Source organism: Calypte anna, chromosome 1 (assembly GCF_003957555.1).
Source record: "Calypte anna isolate BGI_N300 chromosome 1, bCalAnn1_v1.p, whole genome shotgun sequence".
Classification (NCBI taxonomy): Eukaryota; Metazoa; Chordata; class Aves; order Apodiformes; family Trochilidae; genus Calypte; species Calypte anna.
Genome location: NC_044244.1, coordinates 127,798,048 through 127,822,268, shown reverse-complemented (window position 1 = coordinate 127,822,268; position 24,221 = coordinate 127,798,048). Strand labels below are relative to the sequence as shown.

Below are 24,221 nucleotides of genomic sequence, written 5' to 3'. Positions count from 1 at the left end.
AACTGGATGCTGATAATTGGATTGACCAGTAGTCCCGAACTAGGCAAACTGGTGAATCAGTCCATCCAGGGAGTCCAGTCAGGAGCAAGAGGAGATGGGAGCACAGACAGAGCTGAGAGAAAGCTCACAGCCTAGGGTCATCCAGAGATAGGGCTGGGAACTGGCACTCCTGCAGCACCATGTGCATAAGGGTTCATGGCCTTGGACTGATCTGAAATGGGAATCCTGGTCCATGGGCAGGGTGCATGGATAGGGGTCCACCCCAGGGCTGGGCAGGGCCAGTGATGCTCTTCAAGGACCTCAAGGGTCTTGACACTTCAGATTTCTAGCAAATTCTGAGGATGATGATAACATCTAGGTACTGTGTAGACATCTACAGCCAAGCTAACCTCAGCTGATCTGAGCAAATTAGTCTCATCAACACAGAAATGAGCAGAATTCTTCTCACTCTAAAGCAAATGTCTAGCAAAGGTAAGAAGCAGATCAAAATAAGTTGGTAACTAGCTTACATAAAGACCTCCATGTTGCAGAACTAGGTGAGGTGACCTGTAATGTAACAAGGCAGCCAGGTGCCCCTAATTGCCAGGGAGTGGGCATGAGCTTGTGTTAAGCCCACCTGTGCCTAATTAGGGTGGGCCCCCACTGCACATGAGCAGGACCAGGGGGCCAATAAAAGGTGAGTCCTGAAGCACAGGTTCAGCTCAGTTCTGAGCACGTCTGCAGAGAGGTCAGTCGCTCTTGGAGCACTGTATTACCTTCATTGCGCTGCTAGCGCTCATCACTGTCAGGGTGAGGCTTGAGTGGCGCAGCCAGCTAAGACACAGTACTGCAATGCCGAGGCCCCGGGTTCGAGACTCCTCAGAGCCTCACCCTGTGGGCGATGAGCGCTAGTGACGCAATGAAGGTAATACAGTGCTCCAAGAGCGACTGACCTCTCTGCAGACGTGCTCAGGACTGAGCTGAGCCTGTGCTTCAGGACTCACCTTTTATTAGCCCCCTGGTCCTGCTCATGCACAGTGGGGGCCCACCCTAATTAGGCAGAGGTGGGCTTAACACAAGCTCATGCTCACTCCCTGGCAATTAGGGGCACCTGGTTGCCTTGTTACACTACAGTGACCAGACTGTCAAATTGCATACAGCAGCAGCATAGTGATGAGCAATAAATCCTAATCTGTACCTTGAAGTTAAAATTAGAAATGCTTTGACACCTTTTTCACAATGTGAAAAACAGTAATATTTTGCTTTCCATCCATGGGAGTTTCTTGAAGTTGATTGAGAATTTCAGGATTGTGTCATTTAATTAGTGTCATTTTTCTTTTAAATAAGCAGAGGTTCAAATAAGGGCCTGTCTATAAATGTGCAATAAATAAGATAGTCAAACTAGACCGTGTAGTAAAATACAAAGAATGAATTCGTTTTTTTAAGTACAGAACGGCATTTTCTCCATGCATCAGTGTCATGAAAAAACGGACAAGAATGGTCAGAAAAGAAAAACATGGATCAGATACAGATTCTGATGTGAGTTACACTGGCGTAAAGATCTTTAAAATCTAATTAAGAAAGTTCCACTTGCTTTGCTCGTTCAATTTTCCACTATAACACAAGATTAACACAGTCATTTTCTTTGTGTCTGAGCTATCAGCTCTCTGATAATCTTTTTATTCTTTATTACAGGTAAGAGGGCTTTTTGTGATTGGGGCAACCCTTAATGTGGAGGCGTAATAGATGTTCTCCAAAATTGCTTTATAAACTTCCTTAAGTCTGGTTAAACCAGATTGCTTGCCACAAGCCTTCATCTTAACAGCAAAATGCAGTAGCCATGTAATCTGTCAGAGAAATGGTAGAGAAATTCATAACAGCAAGTAACAAGTTTCCATAGATACGCAGACACATTTTTTACTGATATTTGCACATTTGCATGTTATAGTCTATAACAAAGCTGGTTTTCCTCCACAGTAGAAGGCAAATGCTGCAGAGCGCTTTTCTGGTTTTAGGAGTCATCATGCATGAAAAAACACTGAAGTGTCAGCATGATGTGTGTTTATGTCTGTTCTCCACTGGTTTGGCTACACAATCCCATGAAAGATTTAAGTAGCATCAAGTATCTAATACAAAATATGTAGGTCACAGGAGAAAATGAGTCTCTAAGTTACTTACCTCACAGTTTTGTTGGACACAGAGCAGCTCCTTTCTCCATCTGAACTCTGTCCTTTTACCCTGTTTTCATCTTCTTTCATCTTTTTTTTTTTTTTTTATGAGCTTCTGTTCTCACTGAGTGTGAAACTCCTTTTGATTCTCTTAATTGATCAAATCCTTGTGTGAGGAGTCTTTCCTTTCTGCAGCTGCAGAAGCTGTAATAAACTCTGACCCTCATGAAGATTTTCTAGCAATTTGCCATTTATGTTTTTTAGCCTCAAAAGTTCCATCCACTCTTTTGTCTAGAGAAGTTCCTTATCTTACAAGTGGTTTGCAGGGGTAGAGGAAGGCTGATGCTTTTTTGTAAGCTCTTTTGGGCTTCTTTATTTTTCCTCGTTTCCTTCTTTGCTAATATAAAGAAGTCATGCCTTTTTGCACTACATCAAATGTCTGAGTCACTTATTGCTTTTTCTTGCTGAAGTCCATTACTAATTTTAATCTACTTTATTATTGAAGATATTTTGTTTCCTTGCTTCCTAAATTTGTTTGTGAACATCATGTTCATTGGTCATTTGCTCCCTTTCTCTTTCTACACTTATTCTTGTCCTTCTCATGGAGGCATCCCAAATGGTCTCCCAAACCCCTTGTTTGGGTTCCCTGTTTCAAACACAACAGCTGGGAGAAGCAGAACAAGTATCAAGTGTCATTTACCCAAGCTATCTCATTAAGTTTTTTAATTTGCTGTCTTGATCCTCATATCATAGCAGCTGCAGCTGAATTTAGGTGACACAATGTGGGCGTATTATTTGGTAAGTGTGAAATAACATAACTGCCCAAGAGGCAAAGAGCATTTCTAGCTTGAACAGACCACAGAAAATTATTTATATCAAGCTCAACAAAATTGACCTAATCAGCTGATACACATTTCTGCTAACAATATTTTAGGTAGGAAAGTGTTTCTCCTGACAAGCATGACAAATACTGGTACAGTATTTTCTTGCCTCTGCTCTGCTCTGTGACAGTGGCATCAGATTTATTGTTAGGCTCAGGGAGATCTATTTATTGCTATCCTCCACTTCCACTCCCTGCCAGCATTCCCCTACTTACTGTCAAAAACAGAGAAATAAAAGGGGAAAAAAACCCCAAAACTAATTAAATTCTGACCTTTTTTTAAAATGTATTTACCTTATTACTAACTATAGTAAGAAAGTAACTCAACTTTCTGTCCAATTATTTAAATCAAAATAAACTGTAGACCTTCTCTTTTTTTTTTTCTTTTTTTTGCAAGACCCCTCCAAAAACCTTTATTTTGATTTCTTCATGCATGACTGAGCAGAGTTTACTAGCCAAAATTATTTTGTATTAATTGAGTGACAGACCTGAAGTAACGTTTCATCAAAATTATTCTGATCTCTTCATTTAGGTCCTATATAAGGAACAACTAAAATGTATCAATTTCATCTGCAGCCCTGGAAGTTCCTTCTCTGATCTTGTTTTTAGTGGGAAGGAGATTTTAACCAGTTACAGCACTTCAAAGGGGTAAAGCCTGGCTTTCACTCTGCTGCATACATACACTTCTTAAAGCTCAACATTAGGAGGAGAGTATCAAGGTTCTTTCCCTTTTCCATCCCTACTGTTGACAGAATAGCTGAAGATCTCATCTGTCTTAACTACCAAGGCAAGAACATATTTCCATTGCTTTCCTAAAACTCTTCTCTTGAAACTCAAGCATTTGTGCTGACTGGAGAACTGTGAAATTGAATTTGGGTTTTGCACAGAGGGTGAAACTGGCAGACTGCTGGATTTCCCTGAAATACTGTAACCTTGAACAGGTCCATATGAAAGCAGGAAATGAACTTAGAGATTTTCTTAGGAATGAATTTACATGAGTCCCTGTTGATCACCTTTAAGAGAATATACTGTGATATGTCCCTTTGGTCTAATTCAGTATTTTGAAGGATTTTTGCATTGTTTGAACATAGCCTCATTAGTCACATTATTCTACATCACAGACATTCAGTAAACTACTTTCCTTTTCCTCAAATGGATTTGTGCCAAGTGATAGACTCATAAGAACATTAATGAAATGCCCCCCAACACTTATTTTCCAGATGAAACACTGGATATTACCACACCCCCAAACTACCAAGGTAATATCCTTGTAGTTCTAACTGGCATAATATCTACATGTCTTTTCCAACTTTCTAAGGAAAACAAAGGGCTCAAATTCCAATTTACTTTCGGCTCTTCTCCCCAGACTTTACCACTATTTGTAATCTTCTGCTAGTTTCAGATTCAAGTAAGGAATGCACTTTCTAACAGTGGGACAAAGCCTATTGTAATACATTTGAGATGCTAAATTGCACATACTTTAGGCTTTACAACAAAAAGAAAATTCTGTCATTCAGAGCTTTTCTTTTATATTTAGGACTGACTGGTGCTCAGATTTTTGCACCATATCACTTAGAAACAGATGCTTTCTTTCACTTATTTTTTTTACTCTGACAAAAGGAACCCCTTTGCTGTATTGTCATTTATGCTTAAATTATTCAGGTTTTAAAGTAAAGCAAAAATATTTTTTCAGATTTCCCAAGTATTCTATTAGCTTTTTAAAAATAATAAGTAAATAAATAAATAAAATTCAAGGATCTGAGACATCTGTAAGGAAACATAATTTCCCTGCCCCCTCAACTTTTTAAAATAAAATGAATATTTATTATCCTTAAGAAGTGCCCAAAATTACAGGCTACTGCATTTATAAAATTGCTGCTTTTCACTTCTAAGGTAACTTTGCATACCTGCTTCTTTGTTTCCAGATGCTCTTCTTGATGTTTAAAAGTTAAATGCGCTATCAATTTTCAGAATAATTATTTGGAATACTTCATTAGCATACTATAAATCAAGGGGTTTTCTGTCATCCTAATTTTGAAAACTGTCTGGAGAAAATAATTTATAAAAAATTCCTGGGAATTATTTTAGTTTTGATTGGTTCCCAAATGTCTGAAAATATTTCCAGAAATTGCTTAGGAGTTCCTTTGCATCTTTGTCTCGTACACTTGCTTGTTATGAGGAAGATTGCTGTCTGAATGTAGAGGATCTGTTCATTTCACTCAGAATTATTATTTCCACTGTATGTAAGAGAATAATGGTTGTCCTCAATCTATTTTCTGTTAATAAAATGCAGTTTTGAAGGACAGAAAGAACAAAAGAGAAAGCACAATAATGAATAAGTTGCTCTTTGGGTTTTATGGGGTTTTTTGCAATCTTAGGTAGTGTCTATTCTTTGTTATATTCTTAAGTCTATGTTTGTCCTAGTTTTTAAGTGTATTTCTTACTGGGTCCAGTGGAAAACTAGTATATGCAAATCAATACTATTTCTCTCACAAGCAAAAGGGAAGGCTTTTCTGTTTTCAAGGACTTTTTTTACATAGGTTAAAAATGACCAGTAATATTTTTTGTGCCAAGATTATCTTCTGTCTTCAGCATGCCATCAACTGCAACTTGGATGAACTGAAAATTACAGGGGCAGCAAGTCTTCAATCAAGGATTGAAGAAAGATTCTTCAATCAAATCTTTAGCAATTGTCTGGATTGTGTATATCCGGTTACTATGGCTGAATTTTTTTTCCAGGTCAACATGCATTCTTACACATTGCTGTTAACCAAGACTTCTGGACAGCCTGGAGAGTTGGCCTGATTCCAACGGGATGAGGTTCAACACGGCCAAGTGCCGGGTCCTGCACTTTGGCCACAACAACCCCATGCAGCGCTACAGGCTGGGGACAGAGTGGCTGGAGAGCAGCCAGGCAGAAAGGGACCTGGGAGTCTGGATTGACAGGAAGCTGAACATGAGCCAGCAGTGTGCCCAGGTAGCCAAGAAGGCCAATTGCATCCTGGCCTGTATCAGGAACAGTGTGGCCATCAGGTCCAGGGAAGTGATTCTGCCCCTGTACTCAGCCCTGGTGAGGCCACAACTTGAGTCCTGTGTCCAGTTCTGGGCCCCTCAGTTCAGGAAGGAGATTGAGGTGCTGGAGCAGGTCCAAAGGAGGGCAACAGGGCTGTGAAGGGACTCGAGCACAGACCCTGTGAGGAGAGGCTGAGGGAGCTGGGGCTGTTCAGTCTGGAGAAGAGGAGGCTCAGGGGAGACCTCATGGCTCTACAGCTCCCTGAAAGGAGGGTGTAGCCAGGGGGGGGTCGGCCTCTTCTCCCAGGCAGCTATCAGTAAGACAAGAGGGCATGGACTTAAGCTCTGCCAGGGGAGGTTTAGGTTGGATATTAGGAAGAAATTCTTTACAGAGAGGGTAATGACACATTGGAATGGGCTGTCCAGGGAGGTGGTGGATTCTCCATCCCTGGACGTTTTTAAGAAGAGACTGATGTGGCACTCAGTGCCGTGGTCTGGGAACCATGGGGGTAGTGAATCAAGGGTTGTACTTGGTGATCTCAGAGGTTCTTTCCAACCCATATGATTCTGTGATTCTGTGATTCAAATATGGGGCATAATATTGCATTATAGCACTTCTTATTTTAGCAGCATAGTTTCTCTAACCACAGATTCTTCCATTTTGGGACTTTCTTCAAGAAGTAAAGAAAACACTGTAGGTGACCAATCAATTATTTTTGAAGGTGGTGGTGAAGAATTCAGAAAATTAATTATTTGTCAACTGCTACTGTTGAGCAGATAAGGTTGACTTCTGAACAGAATTCAGTGGAAAATTTTGATAGCACAGCACTTATTCTAGCTAATAAGTTCAGCAATGAGATTTCTCTCTTGACTGCAGCATCCTGAGCATGGTTTCACTATGAATTTTTCCTATAGCAGTTGTCCAAAATGATTATTAGATACCTACCAATGTGCTAACATTTCTGTTTTAGAGGATGCTTCACACTACATTTTCTATCCTAAAGACTTAAGTTACTGCTACTACTGTGGTTCTACCTCAAATACTGTGTGTTCTGTACAGTTCTTTATGCAAGCCTCTTCTAGCAACAACTGATTCTCATAAATTATGTCTTTGAATATCACTCAGCTATTCTCCACCTACACTGAGACATAATGTGCTTTCTTTTGACTGATGTAACAATATAATATAGTAGAATATACAAATACTTGCAACAAGTATCTAAAAAAATACAACTTTTCGCTGAAAGAACAAAAAAGTTACAATTTTTTTAGCTCAAATGGCAGATTTTTATCAGCTGTTTGAGAAATGCACACAGTAATAAAGATATTATGAATATTTTCTTTAACGTAACTAAATAGTCTCTGTGCTATATATAGTTGTACAATAATTTAGCAACTGAAACCTTATCTAATTTTTTAAACCACTGAAGAGCTGAATATATACATATATGGTATCTACTTTATGAAAGATTAGCAGAGAACCTAACAATTCTGACTGATTCTCAAAAAGGAGGAAAAAAAGGATTCGATCTAACAATAACAAGAGTTTTCTAAAGAAAATAATCTTCAAGTGAGTTGCAGCTTTCATCTGCTACTCTGCAGAAATGTTGAAGAGCTGGAGTTAGAGTGTGCAGGCTGACAATGGCTATAAAGCACACTTGAGATTTGGAAATCTGGGCAATTTGCATCAGTACACTACATCCAAAGGGTTATGCTCAAAGGCATCTGAAGTCAAGGAGAGACCAGTTCCCCAATTTACAGGGAAGAATAGACTTGTTTAACATCTTCTTCTACAGAAAGACGAAACAAAATAGTATGAACAAAGGAGATGACAGTAGCAGCAAACCTGTAAAACTGCTGTCATAGATTAAATGCAGTGAAAATGAGGTCCAGGCAATAACACAGCAATAGCTTCTATTCATTTCAAGAACACCTTATCAGAAAACAGCATTTAGCCATCAGTGATTAAGAACAGTGCTATTGTAACAGCAATGACATCCCTATCCATTGTGTCACTTCATCTTAGAAATGTGAATATATCTTACTCAGAGTTTTTATCTCGTCTCACAGCTGCTACCTGTCTCTTGGAGCTACAGTTCTGTACGAGAGGGTAAATGAAAGGACAATAAAATGGAAGAGGATAGATCAGGGAGATCAGGGACAGATTAGGGAGATCAGACTGTGAATACTTCTGTTCACATCAGATTTCCTAGAACTAATTGCAACCTATTTTAATTTGGGACTATTTGTATATGCAACTTCTGTAGTTTTTGCTTTTCTTAGCGTGTGAAGGAAAGAGGTACTCTGCGAGCTGAAAAGGTGAAATCATTGGACAATTCAGAGGGCTGGAGAATTGCAGGGAAAATGGATGCTAAATAAAGTAGCTGTGAAGTATTGGGACAGGTTCTTGAATGGTGCTTCAGGCTTAGTGCTTGCCTGCTGTTTTAGAGGGGACATGATATACTTGACTATGGGGGAGCCCTGACAATTTTACTACTAACTTCACTGAGTAAGAGACATATAGTGATCTTTTTATGTAAAAACAGTTTACTATCCAGATGCTTTGCAGAACAAAGATATTGTTAATTACTGAGAGATTAATTTGATCCTTGTAGTTAACCCTCTGACAAAATGAGATTTTTTTATCTACTGAGACTGGGGGAGAGCTCTCTCTTTTAATATCAAGCCTTACACAGTTCATCAGCTTTACAGATTAGAAGTCCGACAGCTCTGTATATCACCTAGTGTATTACACTGAATGCTTCACAGCCAAAGATACTGACAGATATGCTTTAGTTTTTTATAATGCTTAGAAAACAGGCAGTTAGAGCCTGCACTGCTGTTCCTCCAGCACCACATGAAGTTCCAAATCCTCACTGAAGCATCTCTGCAGGTGCAACGGATTAACATTGCACAAAGTCTTTACTCTTCCAGAGCTTAGTGTTTTGCATGGTATGATCATGACACTGTAAATCTGCATAGCTGATGAACTAGCATCAGCTCTTCCAAGCACTAACAATGGGATTCAGACATGACGTGATGCCACCCATGCCCTGTCCCCAGCACCATGCATGATTTTGCTCTTTATATAACCAAGCCTGAAAACTTCTTTATCTTGTGGGGGTAAAAAAAAAAAAAATCATCGTACAACTTTTTTATTTCTTTCTTTACCCCATGCCTTACCTATATGAGCTGGTTCTACTGACTTGCAGTAACACAGAACCTTCTACTTGATACTGCTGACTGTAAGCCCCTGAACTGGCCTGGTGTTACAGGGCACACCACCTAAAAAGTTGACTGAAAATTTCTGTCATTCACAAGTGCGCCATCAAAGACAGAGGTGTGGTAAGACAACCTGACCATAAATCTTTAATCTGGATGGTCTTCCTGGAATTTCTTTTATTTGACATTTTAATAGGTATATACATTTTTTTCTGCTCTTCTATCAAAGTGTTACAGAACCGTGAATTGCATTCTCAGGTGGGGCAAATACACAGTGCACTGACTGGTATAGCCCTTTGGCTTTTTCTGTTCATCATTGTCTGTCTTGCCAATTAAAAACTTTTAAATAGCCTGAAGGAATGTTTAGTGTAGAATTACATGCCTTCCCAGAATGTAAATTCTAAATCTCACTAAATGAGAGGTGTATTTCTGCTCTGGAACATGTTTGTTAGTAATTCAAAGAGATTTAGGGAGGTGGAGTTAGATTTTGTGGTATGGGTTTGTTTTGTTTTTTTAATTCTTAGATTACAACACAAAATTCAAGTATCAAAACAATCATTCAAAATGTTATGGGAAAGATAGATGAACCCCCACTTCTGAAGCTTTAAATCCATATTTACCACACCACTGTCCCTCACAGACTGCTCCACCCCACTGCTCCACTGGCTGTGGGGGCACAGCTGCCATCTCACCACAGGTTGCGGGGAAATCTCTGCTCAAGCACCTTCTCCCTTCCTTCTTCACAGACCTCGGTATCTTTTCTCTGGCATTACTGTCTCACCTCCTTCTCCTCTCTGCTCTGCAGGTCTCCTTTTTATATTTTTTACACTTTCATTTTCCCTTTCTTGAATACATTACTCTCAGAGTCACATCCAGCTTCCCGTATCTGCTTTGCCTTGGCCACATGCGGGGCAGGGAATGGAACCGGGGTAGCTTCCAGCAGCTTCTCACAGGAGCCACCCCTGTGCCCCCCCGCTTCCAAATCACCACTGCACTAACCAAAGACAAATAACCATCTCTTCTACAAACATAGTCCTCCCTGATTTAAGTGCAGACTAAGTGAACTGGAAGTTTCCAGGCTCTGTCACTGAATTGGTTCCTAAAGGTAAAATCTCCCATAATGCAAAAAATGCTGTGGGATAGAAGAAGCTATAAAGAATCTCAAGGTCATCTACTGTCCTTTAAATTCATGCTGTAGAGTAGGACTGCAGCCTGTGACTATTCTGTGCACTGAAAGACTTTTTTCTTATAACCTGTATTTTCTTTAATTGAGTGTGATGTAGGTACAGCGTGGCATGTACCAGTTCATCTCTGCCCTTCCCATGTTTTCTAGTGCTTTCCATTCTGTTGAACTGATTAATTCATTAATGAATATTAACCACTGTAGAGCACATAAATCTGTGACAATCTGTTACTACATTAACAAGCTTCCTCTGACCTTAACAAACGTCAGCAAAATATCAAAAAAAGGGTTTTTCCTCCTGTATTTAAAAAAAAAAAACAGATGATACAAAAAATATTTTTTGCAATTGGCTGCTGAGGAGCATAAATTACTGATAAGTATTTCTGATGTCTGTGTACACTCAAGTGGGTAGGTAGTCTGATATCACAGACCTCAGCTGTTTAATATCCTACTTTTATTAAGAATAAACTATAAATTTTGTACTCTGATTATTTTCTGGTCCATTTCTGGAGAACTGAATGCATCCCCAGTTAGGGGATGACAGTGTGGTTCCCTGAAAGTGCCTGCCTATTGCTTCCTTATCTGTCTGTTTTGTGATACTTGAGGAAAATAGCAGTCATTTTTTGTTTACTACTTTCAGAGTCTGAACACAGGAAATTAAGCTGAGAGAGAATGACCAATCTATAAATGAAGGCTGCTGCTTTGCATTTTAAAAGGCAGAGTGTCACCTAAAAATTGCATTGCTGGAACACTTATTTATTTTTCAAAAAAAAAACCAACAAACCCAAACCAAAAAACCCAACACATTTAAAAGCCTAAGATTAGAATTTAGTGTCCATTGTACTTTTTCATGGCATATTTAATAAAACATGAAACTCTGTCTCCAGGTGTTTGCAATGAAAGCATGTATCAGAGGGCATTGGGTTAATATAACAAAAAAAGGAAGAGACAAAAAGGTAAAAATGAAATTATTTCATTAGCAAAATGAAGCAGAAAAGGATGCACAATTTTAAGGGGTCAAAGTACAGTTTGATAAGTCTTCAAGAAGACAATGCAATGTCTTTGTAAATATTTACGCAAATCTTCTTAGCACTTTTAATGTAAAAATGAAAGGTTCTCTTAAGTCTTCAATGGTTTAGTTAATCAGAATTCTTCCAAGGGACTGAAATGATCATAGTTATTTCATAAATATTTGTAGCATGAAAATCGCTGTGTTTTGCTTATTTTTTCTTGCTCAATTTTGTTTTATTCCTTAAGCACATTGCCATTCCTGCTCAGAGTGAGATTGTGCCACAAGACTGATTTCCTGTGGTGTAAATCAGAGTTTCATAAAGCTTGGGTACTTTCAGTTTTTCATTTTATCACCAGCTGTTTTGTGTTTGTAAATTGCAGGTGAGTCTGTCTGGAAAGTTTTCTTCTTCACCCCAAATTTCAGTCCTGAAGACTCCAATGGTTGCTATGACTCTCACGTTTGCTTCTGCCACGACGGATTCATCACACGGCATCACCCCCCACTGCTCTTTGATCTTTCCAGAGATCCTGAAGAGAAAGTCCCATTGACTCCAGAAACAGAGAGCCGTTTCTACGAAGTCCTCAGGGTCATAGAGCAGGCAGTAGACAACCACACCAGATCACTGGATGCTGTCCCTGATCAGCTCTCATGGAACAACCTGATCTGGAAGCCGTGGCTCCAGCTTTGCTGCTCCTCTCTCTCTGAGTCTTGCTACTGTGACTATGACTCCGAAGGGCACCTTCTGGAGGGGCATTCAGGATGAACAAGCTGCAATTCCCTTCTAGAAACGGGGATGAGAGTGTGTGGGTAGCTGACTTGAACCACTGTAGGCAGTACTAGCCCTCAGAAGGTTTGGTAATGTGGGAGGACCTGTCTTGCAATGCATCATTGCAGTAGAAGAGAATTTGCATTAAGAAAATGTGCCAAGAGAAAGGGGGAAAGACATAACCTTTTCTGTCTTTATAAAAATCAGCATGAAGCATGTGATGCCATCCTTACCTACAAATGGGTAGGCTGTAGGCATTTCCTAGATGAAGTAATTTTCTAAATCTTCGGCTTTTTTTCTTACACAGCAAGAAATTGACCTAGTTTCTGTCAATTACAACCACTAAATGCACACTTGCCTGTCCTTTTTGCTAAGTGTTATCCACCATTAATAGGACACAGCACCAAGTAATTAAAAATAGGGAGATAATAGTGGAAAGGCCCACCTGTGACTATAGTTTGATAACTGAGAGATGGGTAAAAGAGCAGATCTGTAAAAGCATTGCTATCAACAAGCATCACAAATATGAAATATTAAACAGATCGCAAACAATCTAACATTGCATGTACCATAAAAATATGGAGTTATGTAGTGGAAGGCTTTGCTTCCATATTAAAATGGTGCTCCCTAGCTATGACTGCAACCTGTCTCTCTCAAAAAGTAACCACAAGTGCTCTTGTTATGTGCTTGAGTGTGTACACAAGTATCTCTTTGTTTGTATCTCTCTCTGCGTGCAAGCCAAATTCATAACCCCCCCAAAAACCCTTCAGTATCTGATATAGACACACCCTCATGGTCATTAGCCCAGTTGTTAAAATTAAAGATTTGCTCCATAGTTGGAATATGAGTTCCAAATTCACATGATTCTACAAAGATATCTTCTGCTACCTATATCTACCAGACCTATTCTTCCACTGGTGAATGCAGTGTGTATCACAAAAAACCAAACTCTGATCTTTCTTTAAATATCTTTTGCATCATTTAAGATCTCAGAATAGAATTAGTAATCCTCTGAGAAGGCATTTGGGCTTGAGCACTTAAAGCCAAATATAATTGTCTCTGAGTTGTTAGCAAGGTCTTGGGAAAATACTTTAGGGCTAATTTCTATATCCATTTTTATCTGCGTATTATTCAGGCGCATTTTCTTTCCACTCCACAGGCAGGCAAACTATTTTCTTTGGCAGATTGTGCCCGAAGAGAGCATATCAGCAAAATACTGAAATGATTTCATGTCTGATAATAGAAGGTGACTTGCTCCTTATCAGAAAACACTAGTTAATTCCAACATTAAAATGTATTAAAATCCGTCTGGTGGTATTAGCACACCACTAATGCAAAAGTGATCTGTGATGATAGTAATGCAATAGCTTGAGTCAGCCAGCATTAAGTTTGTGACCTGATTCTTGGGAGCTGTTGAAATCTGTCCTATAAAAATATATTGTGATATATGGTATATTTCTGTGTCTGTAAAACATAGGCTTTATTTATTTTTCTGCCGCAGCTTCATTCAAAGTTTCATTCTCAACAGTATCCAAATGCCTGTCCTGGGACATGTTGTACTCTTTCCTTGCAGTCCTATTTTTGATGTTTTACTTCATGTTCTTGACTGTATGTGTTCTGCGAGCTCTCAGTAGGCAGCAAAGCCCTGTCTATGCTGATAAAGTTGGTCTGTTCACTTATTTTTCTGATATCACTTAGGAATATTTATATCTTACCTGGAAAGGTGTCAGATGGCCATTCATGCATCATAATTCCCTATGTTCTTTATTTAATCTCTGAATGTACTACATAAACTTGGGAAGAAATAGTAGGTTACCAGGAGTAGTCAACATGGATTCATCAAGGGGAAATCATGCTTGACCAATTTAATAGTCTTTTACAATGGCATAACTGGTAGGGTAGATAAGAGGAGAGCAGTGGATGTTGTCTACCTTGACTTCAAAAAAGGCTTTTGATACTGTCTCCTATATCATTGCCATAGGCAAGCTTAGGAAGTGCAGGTTAAGTGCAGGTTAGGAAGTGGACCATGAGATGGGTTAAGAACTGGCTGAATGGCAGAGCTCAGAGGGTTGTGATCAGCAGTGCAGAGTCTAGTTAGAGGCCTGCAGTTAGTGGTATTCTCCAAGGGTTCAGTACTTGTTCCTGGCTTGTTCATCATATTCATCAGTGACCTGGATGAAGGCAAACTCTGCAAGTTCACTGATGATACAAGCCTGGGAGGAGTGGCTGGTACATGAGAAGGCTGTGCTGCCATTCAGGGAGGCTTGGGCAGGCTGGAGAATGGGGTGGAGATGAACCTAATAAAGTTGAATGAGGGCAAGTGCAGGGTCCTACACCTGGGGAGGAACAAATCCACACACCAGTACAGGTTAGAGGTTGACTTGCTGGAAAAAAAGCTCTGCAGAGGAAGACTTAGGAGTCCAGGGAACAAGGAGTTAACCATGAGCCAGCGATGTGCCATTGTGAGCACCCCAGCACTGAGCACCACAGCATGGGGGGATGCTTTCAACAGCTTCTTTAGCTCTGCAGCAGCCCACACAAAACTTTTCAAGCAGATATTTCTGCAGAAGCATATGGGGGAAAATATGTTGTGTGTTAGGTGTGCAGACAAGGTGTTTGATGTCATTGCATCTATCTTGCTCCCACAGTTGCTGGGCTGTGACCTTAATAGGGATCTCAATTTATATTCTCAAGGACATCTATATCTACTTCTTTTCATTGGGGAGATGCTATGCTGCTATTATTTCTTTTCTTTCTGCAGGTGCAAGATCTGCTTGTTCTGCTAGGCACAGCAGCTGTTCTGTGCTGCCTGCCTGAGGTATCAAAAATGAAAACTTGCTACTGTGCTGATTTCTTCTTGCCTTTCTTTTACATCCTGTGTGGCTTTTGATGCCTTCTCCTTTACAGCATCCACACCCCTCAAATATTTTCCTACCTATTTCTTTGCCATTCAGTCCTTCTGTTTGCTTGTCATATTGATTGTGATGGCTATTTTGCCCTAATCAATGAGAAAATGAGATGTGGTCTTTGTGAAAAGCTTTGACCTTTAGGTCTCCTTGACCCTGCTAACCTTCTACCTACTTAAGGATAAACGCCTCAGTATGCAGTCTAAGAAATTAAAGCACACCCAAGACACCCTGAATAATGAAAGTTATTTCTCATGTGTGGAACAAGCTTCATGTTTTCCAAAATATGATTTAGTACATTTAATGTTTTGACTTAAGCAGTGAAATATGAAATCTGTCTTTACAATGATTCCTTCAAGAAGTTTCTATTAAGAATAGGGCAGTATTATTCATGCTCTATATTTGTGCCATTTTATTTAATACCTAAAATAAACCTTCTCTGTATTGCAAATGTATTATACCTTTCAGTACTGTACCTTCTGCTCTGAAGATGGCATGTCAAATGATGGTAATTAAAGTCTTGTTTGTCTGCAAAATAAAATAAAATGAAAAGCACAGTATACCATTTTTGTAATGGCACTGCCTGATCTAACAAGGAAAAGTTGTTTTTCACAACAGGTTATTGATGGGATATACGTGATTCACAATTTATTAACAAGGAGGGCTCAAGGAGAGTGCTGCTCTAGTACTTTGAGACTGACTTTCAATCTATCATTTAATGAGCATCTGTATTGTAGCATGGCGCCTGTTTGTAGAATATGTCACTTAAACCTAGAGTGAAGATTCAGAGGAAGGTGTATTCCTCTACAGCATTATTCAACAGTATCACATCTAATTCTTTCACAGAGTCCCTGTATGGCCCAGAGCAAGTCATTTAAATCTGTTTCTCAGTTTCTCCTCTGCACCCAAAGAAGGATAAAAGTATTTCTTTAGCTGTTGGGAATACTGAAAGAACAAAAAATGCTGATAGCAATTAACAGGTAAAGGTGAATTTTTAGTCAATAAGGTCTGCTACAGCAGACATAATTTAAGAGCTGGAAAATTAGATGTAGAAGATCCTTCCATACTGAAGGCATAAGATGCTCTTAAGTTAAGGTCTGAAGATAGGTTCTGTCCTTACTGGGTAACACATGTTGGACTGTGGTCTAAAGGATAGAGAACAGGTGGCTAAAAAGAGGTGCACACTGGGCATTCAGAAAAAGACATTAATCACACTTTTCTGATTATATTTGTTCTCTCTTTTAGCAGACATAGGAGATTACATGAAATTATTTAAATATTATTTCCATCTTGGAGACTGGATGTCACACACTCCTGGCTCTGAAAAATAGAGTTGTCCTGAATTGCCTCAGATTACTGTGTCAGAAAAAGAAGAAAAAGAAGAAAAAAAAAAAGTAAAAGGGAAATATGAGCCTTTGGAGATCCTACTGAAAGTTTTCAGAGAACTAAGTAAACATGGTCTACATCCTTCACAGCTCAGTGAGAATCATCACTTGCCAGCAATAGCTTATTTCACAATGTAGTAATGTGAGATATGGATGTTCAGATGTGTGGACAGGGTTGAAAAATGCACATAAAATGTCACTTGATTGGACGTTGAAGAAAAAACGAAGAAAAAAATAACAAGCTTAAATACAAAAATCCAATACTCTAATAGAGTACATGTAGTAAACACAGGGTGTTTTGACTTACATTAGGATTTGATGCATCTGTGCATGATCCAGACCTTTTTATCTTCTTTGACATTTTTGTTTTCCTTCTGGCATTGCCTGTGCAGCATCTGAAATATTCTCCAAGGAGCTTACTTTCAAGAGGAGCCCACCTTGCACAAGTACATTCCTAGCAGAATGTGTGAGCAGGAGGGAAGGCTGCCAGAGCAAAACTCTGCACCGGGAACCACCAGGAAGCAGGTGGCTTCTGGGCTCTATCTCCAACCTGAAAACAGACCTATGAATTTTTGGTTCCTCTGGGTCTGTCAGGACTGCAGTGTATTCTGCAGCAATATCCTTCAGTGTCAGACTGCTAGGTAGAAATTTTCTGGGGAACCACAGGATGGAGGATCTCTTACCTAAGATTAAACACATCAAGCAGGCTACTCCCAAATCAACATTCAGGAGGTGATAAATCATAATCTGAAGCCCTGGGTATAAAACAGTAGCAGTCAAGCATTTTATTCCCTGGAAGATGAGAAGACCTGAAACGAGCTCTGGGGAGTCCCAGTTTTACAGGCTGTTAAACCTGCAAATAATTCAGGGAGTACTGAAAACACTGGTAGATCATATCTTGGTGTGCTTGATAGCTTTTTGTTACATCCAAACCAGAAAGAATTGGCTTAAAGCTTCACCTGTACTGCAAACAAAGGATGTTGCAGATTTTTCTTACTACCCACAACAGCTTTAACCTGCTAGTTCAGTGCTGAGAGCAGTGAGCTTGCTCCAACCAAAGGTTCACTGATTGAAGATTCCTTATGCTTATGGAGAAATTCTGAATTCCAGACTCCCACTGAAGCTTGCACTATGCTGTCCAGTAAGATAAAAACTGATTTGATTATCCTCACAGCTCTAATTGTAATGTCAAACTTATGAAACATTGCAAACCTTCCAGGATGTGTATTATAGGCCTTGCAGTGATTATACAGCATCTCCTGAATACTTAAAAACATTGCTGTAATATAAATCATGATAGATTCCCTAAGTAGATTAATGTTACTCTTATCTACCCGAAAATGGCGCTGCAGGTACTTTTCTTGAAAAAGAAAATTACATTTGAAGAGAGCAGATTCAGCATATTTGGTCATCTCAATTACAAAAAACCCTTCAACTTTATTTATTTTACAGTTATCAAATAATTAAGCCTTTTGATGCAAATAATATTTTATTGTATGTAACTTGAAAAATACTGTGAAGTGTTTGAAATGATAATGCAGAGCTCCTAGTTCTTGATTGTGACACTTATTTTAAGAGAATTTGTTATGAAGTAGCTTTGGACAGCAATATTTATTAAAACAGATTAGACACAAAGGATCTCAAAAGCCTTATGAACTCAATTTGATCTGCAATAAAATAACTTTGGCTTGATATGGTCTTCAATGCTCACGAACAAAACACAAAACTATGAAGAAAAAAACCCTCCCATCTTTAGAAAAGGTTTGCCTGTGCTGATAGTGACAAAAATAAAACTGGAAGTTTGTACCATGAGCAAGAACTTATTTCATCTTTTCCTTTTTTGGTATCTTTTATGTTATACCTCCTTCTGCCAAACTGACATAATATTCAGGTTTAGGAAAATGTGCCAGTTGGTTTTTAATTGTCAGCCATATTCTCCCATATGTAATGCATTGGGAAGTACCTGAATAATGCCACTGTCTGGATAAGTGTTTAAGCTCTAGGGAGAGTGTTAGAAGAGGAATTTTAGATCCTAACACCTCCCTGTCTGATACTCATGTAAAGCACAGTCATCTGGTGACATGTCATCACTCACCAAGCCTTTAAACAGCAAATTATTCTGCAAAAGGAGCTGCTTCATTCCCCATCCTTCCCGCTGAAACTAAAAATAAAGGGAAATCCTCTCTGATAGTAAGATTTATGCTACTGAATGACAGCCCTTTTTGATAAAATTTCAATGAAATTCAGTGATGAGAGGCCATGCCTAGCAGATAGATCTCATTCTGTCCTTTCTGGACATTAACGACAATGTTAAAGGTCTTTTGCTAGAGCTCAGGCAGCTGCAATTATGTACACTAAACGAATACTGCAGACACCTAGTTTTGCCCTTCAGTTGTTAAGGACTACCATACTATGTAGGGCGATGCCATCTATTCTCCATTTCTGATATCTCCTGTGTTTTCTTCTCTCCAGTTCCATCTTGATGCAGTTTGCAATTTCACTTTAAAAAGTTGGCTTGGCAAATTTACCTAAGACTGCTGTATGAAAATGGTAACCCTTTCTTTGCATAAAAGGTTGCTATACCATAAGATGAATCAAGGGGATCAGTCATTGAGATCCATACTCTGGACTGCAGAAATTAAAGTCAGGGTATGGATCTTAATGGACGGTTACCTTGATCTAATGGTATAAAAACCTGTTTTCATGCAAAGTAACAGTTTGCATCCATAAAACTGTCTTAAGTAAGCCGAGAGAAAGGCAACAATGTCATAGGAGCCTCTTCAGGACTTCTATCTGATTAAGCCAAAGTTCCTCTTATATCTTGAAAGGAATGCAAACTGGAGCAGCATTTTTTCTGCTGCTATAATCTTGCTAATAATAAGCTTCAGCTGATCAGAGACTTGTAAGGCACCAGCCCTTCAACATAAGCTGTCTCTTAAACTTTTATCCAATTGATTCTCAGTGTACTGAACCTTCAGCTCTCTTGAAAGGAGCCTGTGTAGTTACACTAGCCAGACAAAGCCTGAGGAATATGTAGTCAGAAAAGAGGTAAAACAAAGAAATCTTTTAGTGGATGCAGAGTATGTTTATGGACTGGGGCCTTGGGCATACTTCTTGTCTTCTGACACCAGCTATGGGTCACAGATACAATCTTACTCCGTACAGGCTGACCTTGCTCTGCTAGGGGAGAAGGTACAGAATCCTTAGGTGAAATTGAGAAGGGCAGCCACACATGGAGTTGTAATTGCTTTGGTTTTGTTTGTTGAGTTTTTTTGTTTTTTTTTTAAAGAAGAATATTAATTGCGTCACAGCACACATCTGCAATCCAGGTCGAATGAAGCAAGAATATTATCAGGAGGTTGCAAGGTGAAATCAAGATCTAGGAAAGAGTACAGACTGAGAGTGAAAAAAACCCACTCTATCTTCAGATTGAAAATGCAGTACTGAGTAGTAAACAATTTTAAATCCAGAGAACAGGAAGAGGGTAATATTCCCCAGCGGTAAGGGCACTCACCTGGGTTATAATGACAGCTTTGCTATGAAACTTCAAGACTGATTAAATATTTTTTATCCTGTGAGGTACACAGCTTGCCTCTGGAGCAGAGAGGGACATAGCTTATGGCTACAAAGTCACTTTCTGTCACTGTTACTCGCTCCCTGACCCGGTGAGTTTAGGAATCTTCCCTGCAGAGCAGCAAAGCTGGTACAGGAAGGGCAGAAAGTGTTTAGTGCAGCATCTTCCCTCTTCTCACACCCAGCCTGCTGCTTAGGGTTGCTTTGTTTTAAATGTGTCTCATCTAAATGTTGAAGAAGGAAGGCTTGAAAGAGCAATCTGTTGATTCCAGAGTTTGAAAGAGAACTCTGCATGTGCAGGAAAAACCTAATTCTTGCATTTCCAGAGGTGCTCTGAAAGCAGGATCTGAGTCCTTAGATGTTGTAGAGAGGATCTATTCCCAGGCTCCAAAAGGATATAGAAATCACTGTAGCTGGAAGTGTAGTTGTAGGTTTGAGATTTATCTTATTTAAGTTCATATACCTACAAAGAAGATACCTAGAGCTGAGCTCACTTCCATTTCTACCTAGAAAAAAACAAGTCTAGCCTAGGTTGTAGATTATATCAGTCATGCCTAGAACATTCTTTTTTTTGTTGTTTTTCCATAGATCAAAAAAACCCCAAAAAACCCAACCAACCAAAAAAAAAAAAAAACCAACAAAAACCAAAAACACCAATCCCCCAAACAACAAAGCCTTGGATAATCAGTATTAACAGAATAAATCTCAAGACATCTGTGTTTAGGGATCTGAATCCTAATTCTGTTTCCTGGACTCTTTGAAATAGTTTTTTTCAAAAGTGAGGCATGTGTGAAATTCAAATGCTTGCAACAGTAACAATTTAGAGATTTTCACAAGCAGAATATCTAAGTTTAACTTAAAACAATTTTTTAAAGGCTAAGCTTGTTTGTTTTCTTGCTTTGGGGCTCTGACCTTCAGTTATTTTTGTCTTTACAATGCTCTGCAAATCAGTGAAGAAGTAACTGATTAAAAGCATTTAAAGGAAGTGTCATCATTACACAGGTCAAGCAATTTGTTTTTAACATAATATTAATTATATTTTGACAAATATTTTAATTATTTTACTAGAATGAAATATTTCAATAAGAATAGAATATTGCCAACGGTAAATAAAGATCTTTGCCAATCTACATCTTCTGTTAAAATCAATTATGATTGTGTTGAAAGAACTCAGCTCAAAGAATACTACTAAATGTCTGAAAAAAGTCATGACATTCCATATATAGATGTCAGCTTTTGATATAGTGTTTGCTTTCTGTGTAAAAACCTTTTTGCTGTTACATGCATACTGTGCATTTCTCATCCTCTAGTATCTTCAGAAATACTTCTTAACCAAGCAAACAAATAAACTGTTCTGAATCACGCATGAAAAAATTATTTTAGGGCTCCATCTGCTAAAGATTTTTTAGAGCATTTTCCTTAAGTAAGAATGTTTGCCCTTCATTATATTTGGTATAAAACTTGTTGCAGCACCTTAATGGATTTTATTTCTTAATATTCTGTATTCACTCACGGCTGAGTACATAACAAGTCAGAATACAAGATGAAAGATCCCAGTTCACTAAGACATTTGAACACAGGCTTGCAATTTAGCTGTCTTCATAATCCCACTGTGTTCAGGAACTTTTCTGCGTGAGACTTTTAATCAACAGAAGATATACAGACTGAGGAATGCATAAAATTTCATTCTTTCTGAAAATATCTTTAATTTGCGCTAAAACAAGACCACTCTGTGTTTTAAATGCCAGGTGTTTTTAGTCTTTCCCAGTGCATAATTTCAGGCCAGATATCTATCCATCAGATATTTGTAAGCTTGCATCTTTGTTGGAAACACAGTGCAAGCTAATATTTTTTTTCTGAGTTCCACAGCCAATTACTTCTGTTACTAGGAGACTATTTACCATAAAGATCACGATGTAGAATGTACTGGCTTAAAAAAAAAAAGCCTAACAGAAACATGAAAAGCTTTCCGAGGAGATAAATCCAAAGGCATTGAGGTTCATCTACTATCCAGCTAAGAATATGTCCCCTTTTATGTGGGTTACAAGAAACAAACACTGAATCTGTTACATTCCACTGTTAAAAATAGGAGACAGAAATATTTAAATGAGAAATAAAAGAAGTGTTTTTCACAGGGAGTTAGAAACAAGCTAAGCCTAGACTTAACTACCATCATATTGGCTTATGGTTCCATAGAAATGAAATGCTGTTGGCAGGGCAGGGAATAAACTGAAAGATAGAAAAACTGGATGCAAGTATGAAGTATATGAATTAGACAAGTAACCAGAGACATAGAAAGTAAAAATAAAAAAATCCTGTGTGCCAGCTCCACTGACCTTTAAAAGCAAAATAGGGATGGAAATATAAAAAAAAAAATGAGCCCAGAAAAAGTAAGCACATTTACAATTATTGCTGTGTACAGTGCATTAGAGGGAAATATTCCTCACTGAAATGAGTAGTGAAAGGCAGATGCCTGGTTTGTCCTATAATCTTACATTTGGATGAGAAAAGTTCTGTTACATTAAATACACCTATGAAACACTATTATTGGGTGGTGCACAGTGGAGGGAGTTCCTCTAAATTTCCACTTTTCATAGATATACATTTAGTGCAGAAAAGTAAATGCCTTTGAAAGTTTCTATAGAAAGGTCATATTTGTGTTAATAGTAAGCAATGAAATTAAACATATAGGGTCCCCTTCATGTGCTGAAACAGAAGGTTTCAAGGCTTATTTTAGAGGAATAAGCACTCCAGAAATAGTGGCTTTGAAGGTACCGGAGACCTCTGACAGAGGATAACTTCCAGCATTATCAACAGCCTTTATAGTAATCCTTTTCTTTTGCCCAGAGTAAAATGAAATAGACATTTAAGTGGGATTTCAACAGATTATTTCAGTCAATGTTACTGTAGACCAAACAGTTATATAGACAAGATAAAACATATTAGTTTAAGAACCGTGATGGCTGGCTTTAGGGATGAAGAAATTATTCTTTACTTCACCTACATTCAAAATATTTTATCTTTGGTCAAGTCTTATTTAAATTTGATTCTATCTTTTCTGAATGAAAGACATTAACTAGAACTGACTCAGCTTTGAGGACTAAATGCTCTGATCCCAGAGGGAAAATGTAATACATGCATGTGGTTCTAGTTATGTTTAAAAGACATCAGTGCTTAGGTGTTTGTTTTTGTATGAAACATCAGGTCAATAATTCTGCATCCTTGTTTCTCTCCCCTGCTTTAACTCTGCTCTTTACCTACTTACACTAGAATGTAACACCATGATCCCAACTACTGTCAAATAAGAAGTCAAATATACTGCCAAATAAAATACTATTACTAATAATCATTGCTACTACTAAGTAAAATTCTAAAGCCTCTTAAGAAGTAGCTTTGAAAAGTAATAGTGACTAACATTTCTAGGCAGCATAAGTTAACTCTTGTTCAGTTCTGTGCTGATAAGGTTAAGCTACAAACTGGCTCAGGGTATGCTCAGTGAAAAATCTCATTCTACCTACATTAGCTACCCTGAAATCTGAAGTGCAGGCATATCCAAAACAGGAGTAATGTGACGTGGGTGAAATACTGGATTCAGACCTATAGCACAGATATTTATTTTTCATGAATGCTATAAGCATACGTTTCCCCACACATTCTTATGAATTATTGGAAATGTCTTTACTATAAGGAACAGACAAGAGTCACATGGACAAGACAAGGGGCAATGGGCACAAGAGGAAAATTTTCACTATGAGAACAGTCAGACACTGGAATGGTCTCCCAGGGGAAGTGGTGGGTTCCCTCATTCTGGAAAGTTTTAAGTCTCAGCTTTACAGGGTGCTGAGACATTATATAAACAATAATAGAAAGGTTGGACCCTTGAGGTCCCTTCCAACCTAACATTCTATGATTCTATGAAATACACCAAAAGAAACAATATATACAACTAATGGTGGAGATTTCCTCTGATGGTAATCACAGACAGCTGCCTGAACGGGCTGTGACCTTGGTTGTTTCTGTTTCTAGCCATTCATAATTCAAAGAACACAATACAGAAATCAGCAAGGCTTCCTTCAGAAGATTAGAGGAGAAGCAGATATTTCTAATGATTTTAGGGTGTGAATCTTTCTGGAAC

General features: G+C 38.6%; 1 protein-coding gene across 4 annotated transcripts in view; it reads left to right on the top strand.

Annotated features, from left to right (window-relative positions):
- The window catches only part of STS (steroid sulfatase), a 110,942-nt gene extending 95,301 nt beyond the window's left edge, over window positions 1–15,641 (top strand). For all 4 annotated transcript variants that reach the window (XM_030447498.1, XM_030447491.1, XM_030447507.1 and 1 more), the window contains one exon: window positions 11,837–15,641. In XM_030447498.1, the coding sequence (XP_030303358.1) occupies window positions 11,837–12,219 (383 nt within the window). In that variant the 3' untranslated portion in view covers window positions 12,220–15,641. The remainder of the gene's footprint in view (window positions 1–11,836) is intronic.
- The last annotated feature ends 8,580 nt before the right edge of the window (window positions 15,642–24,221 follow it).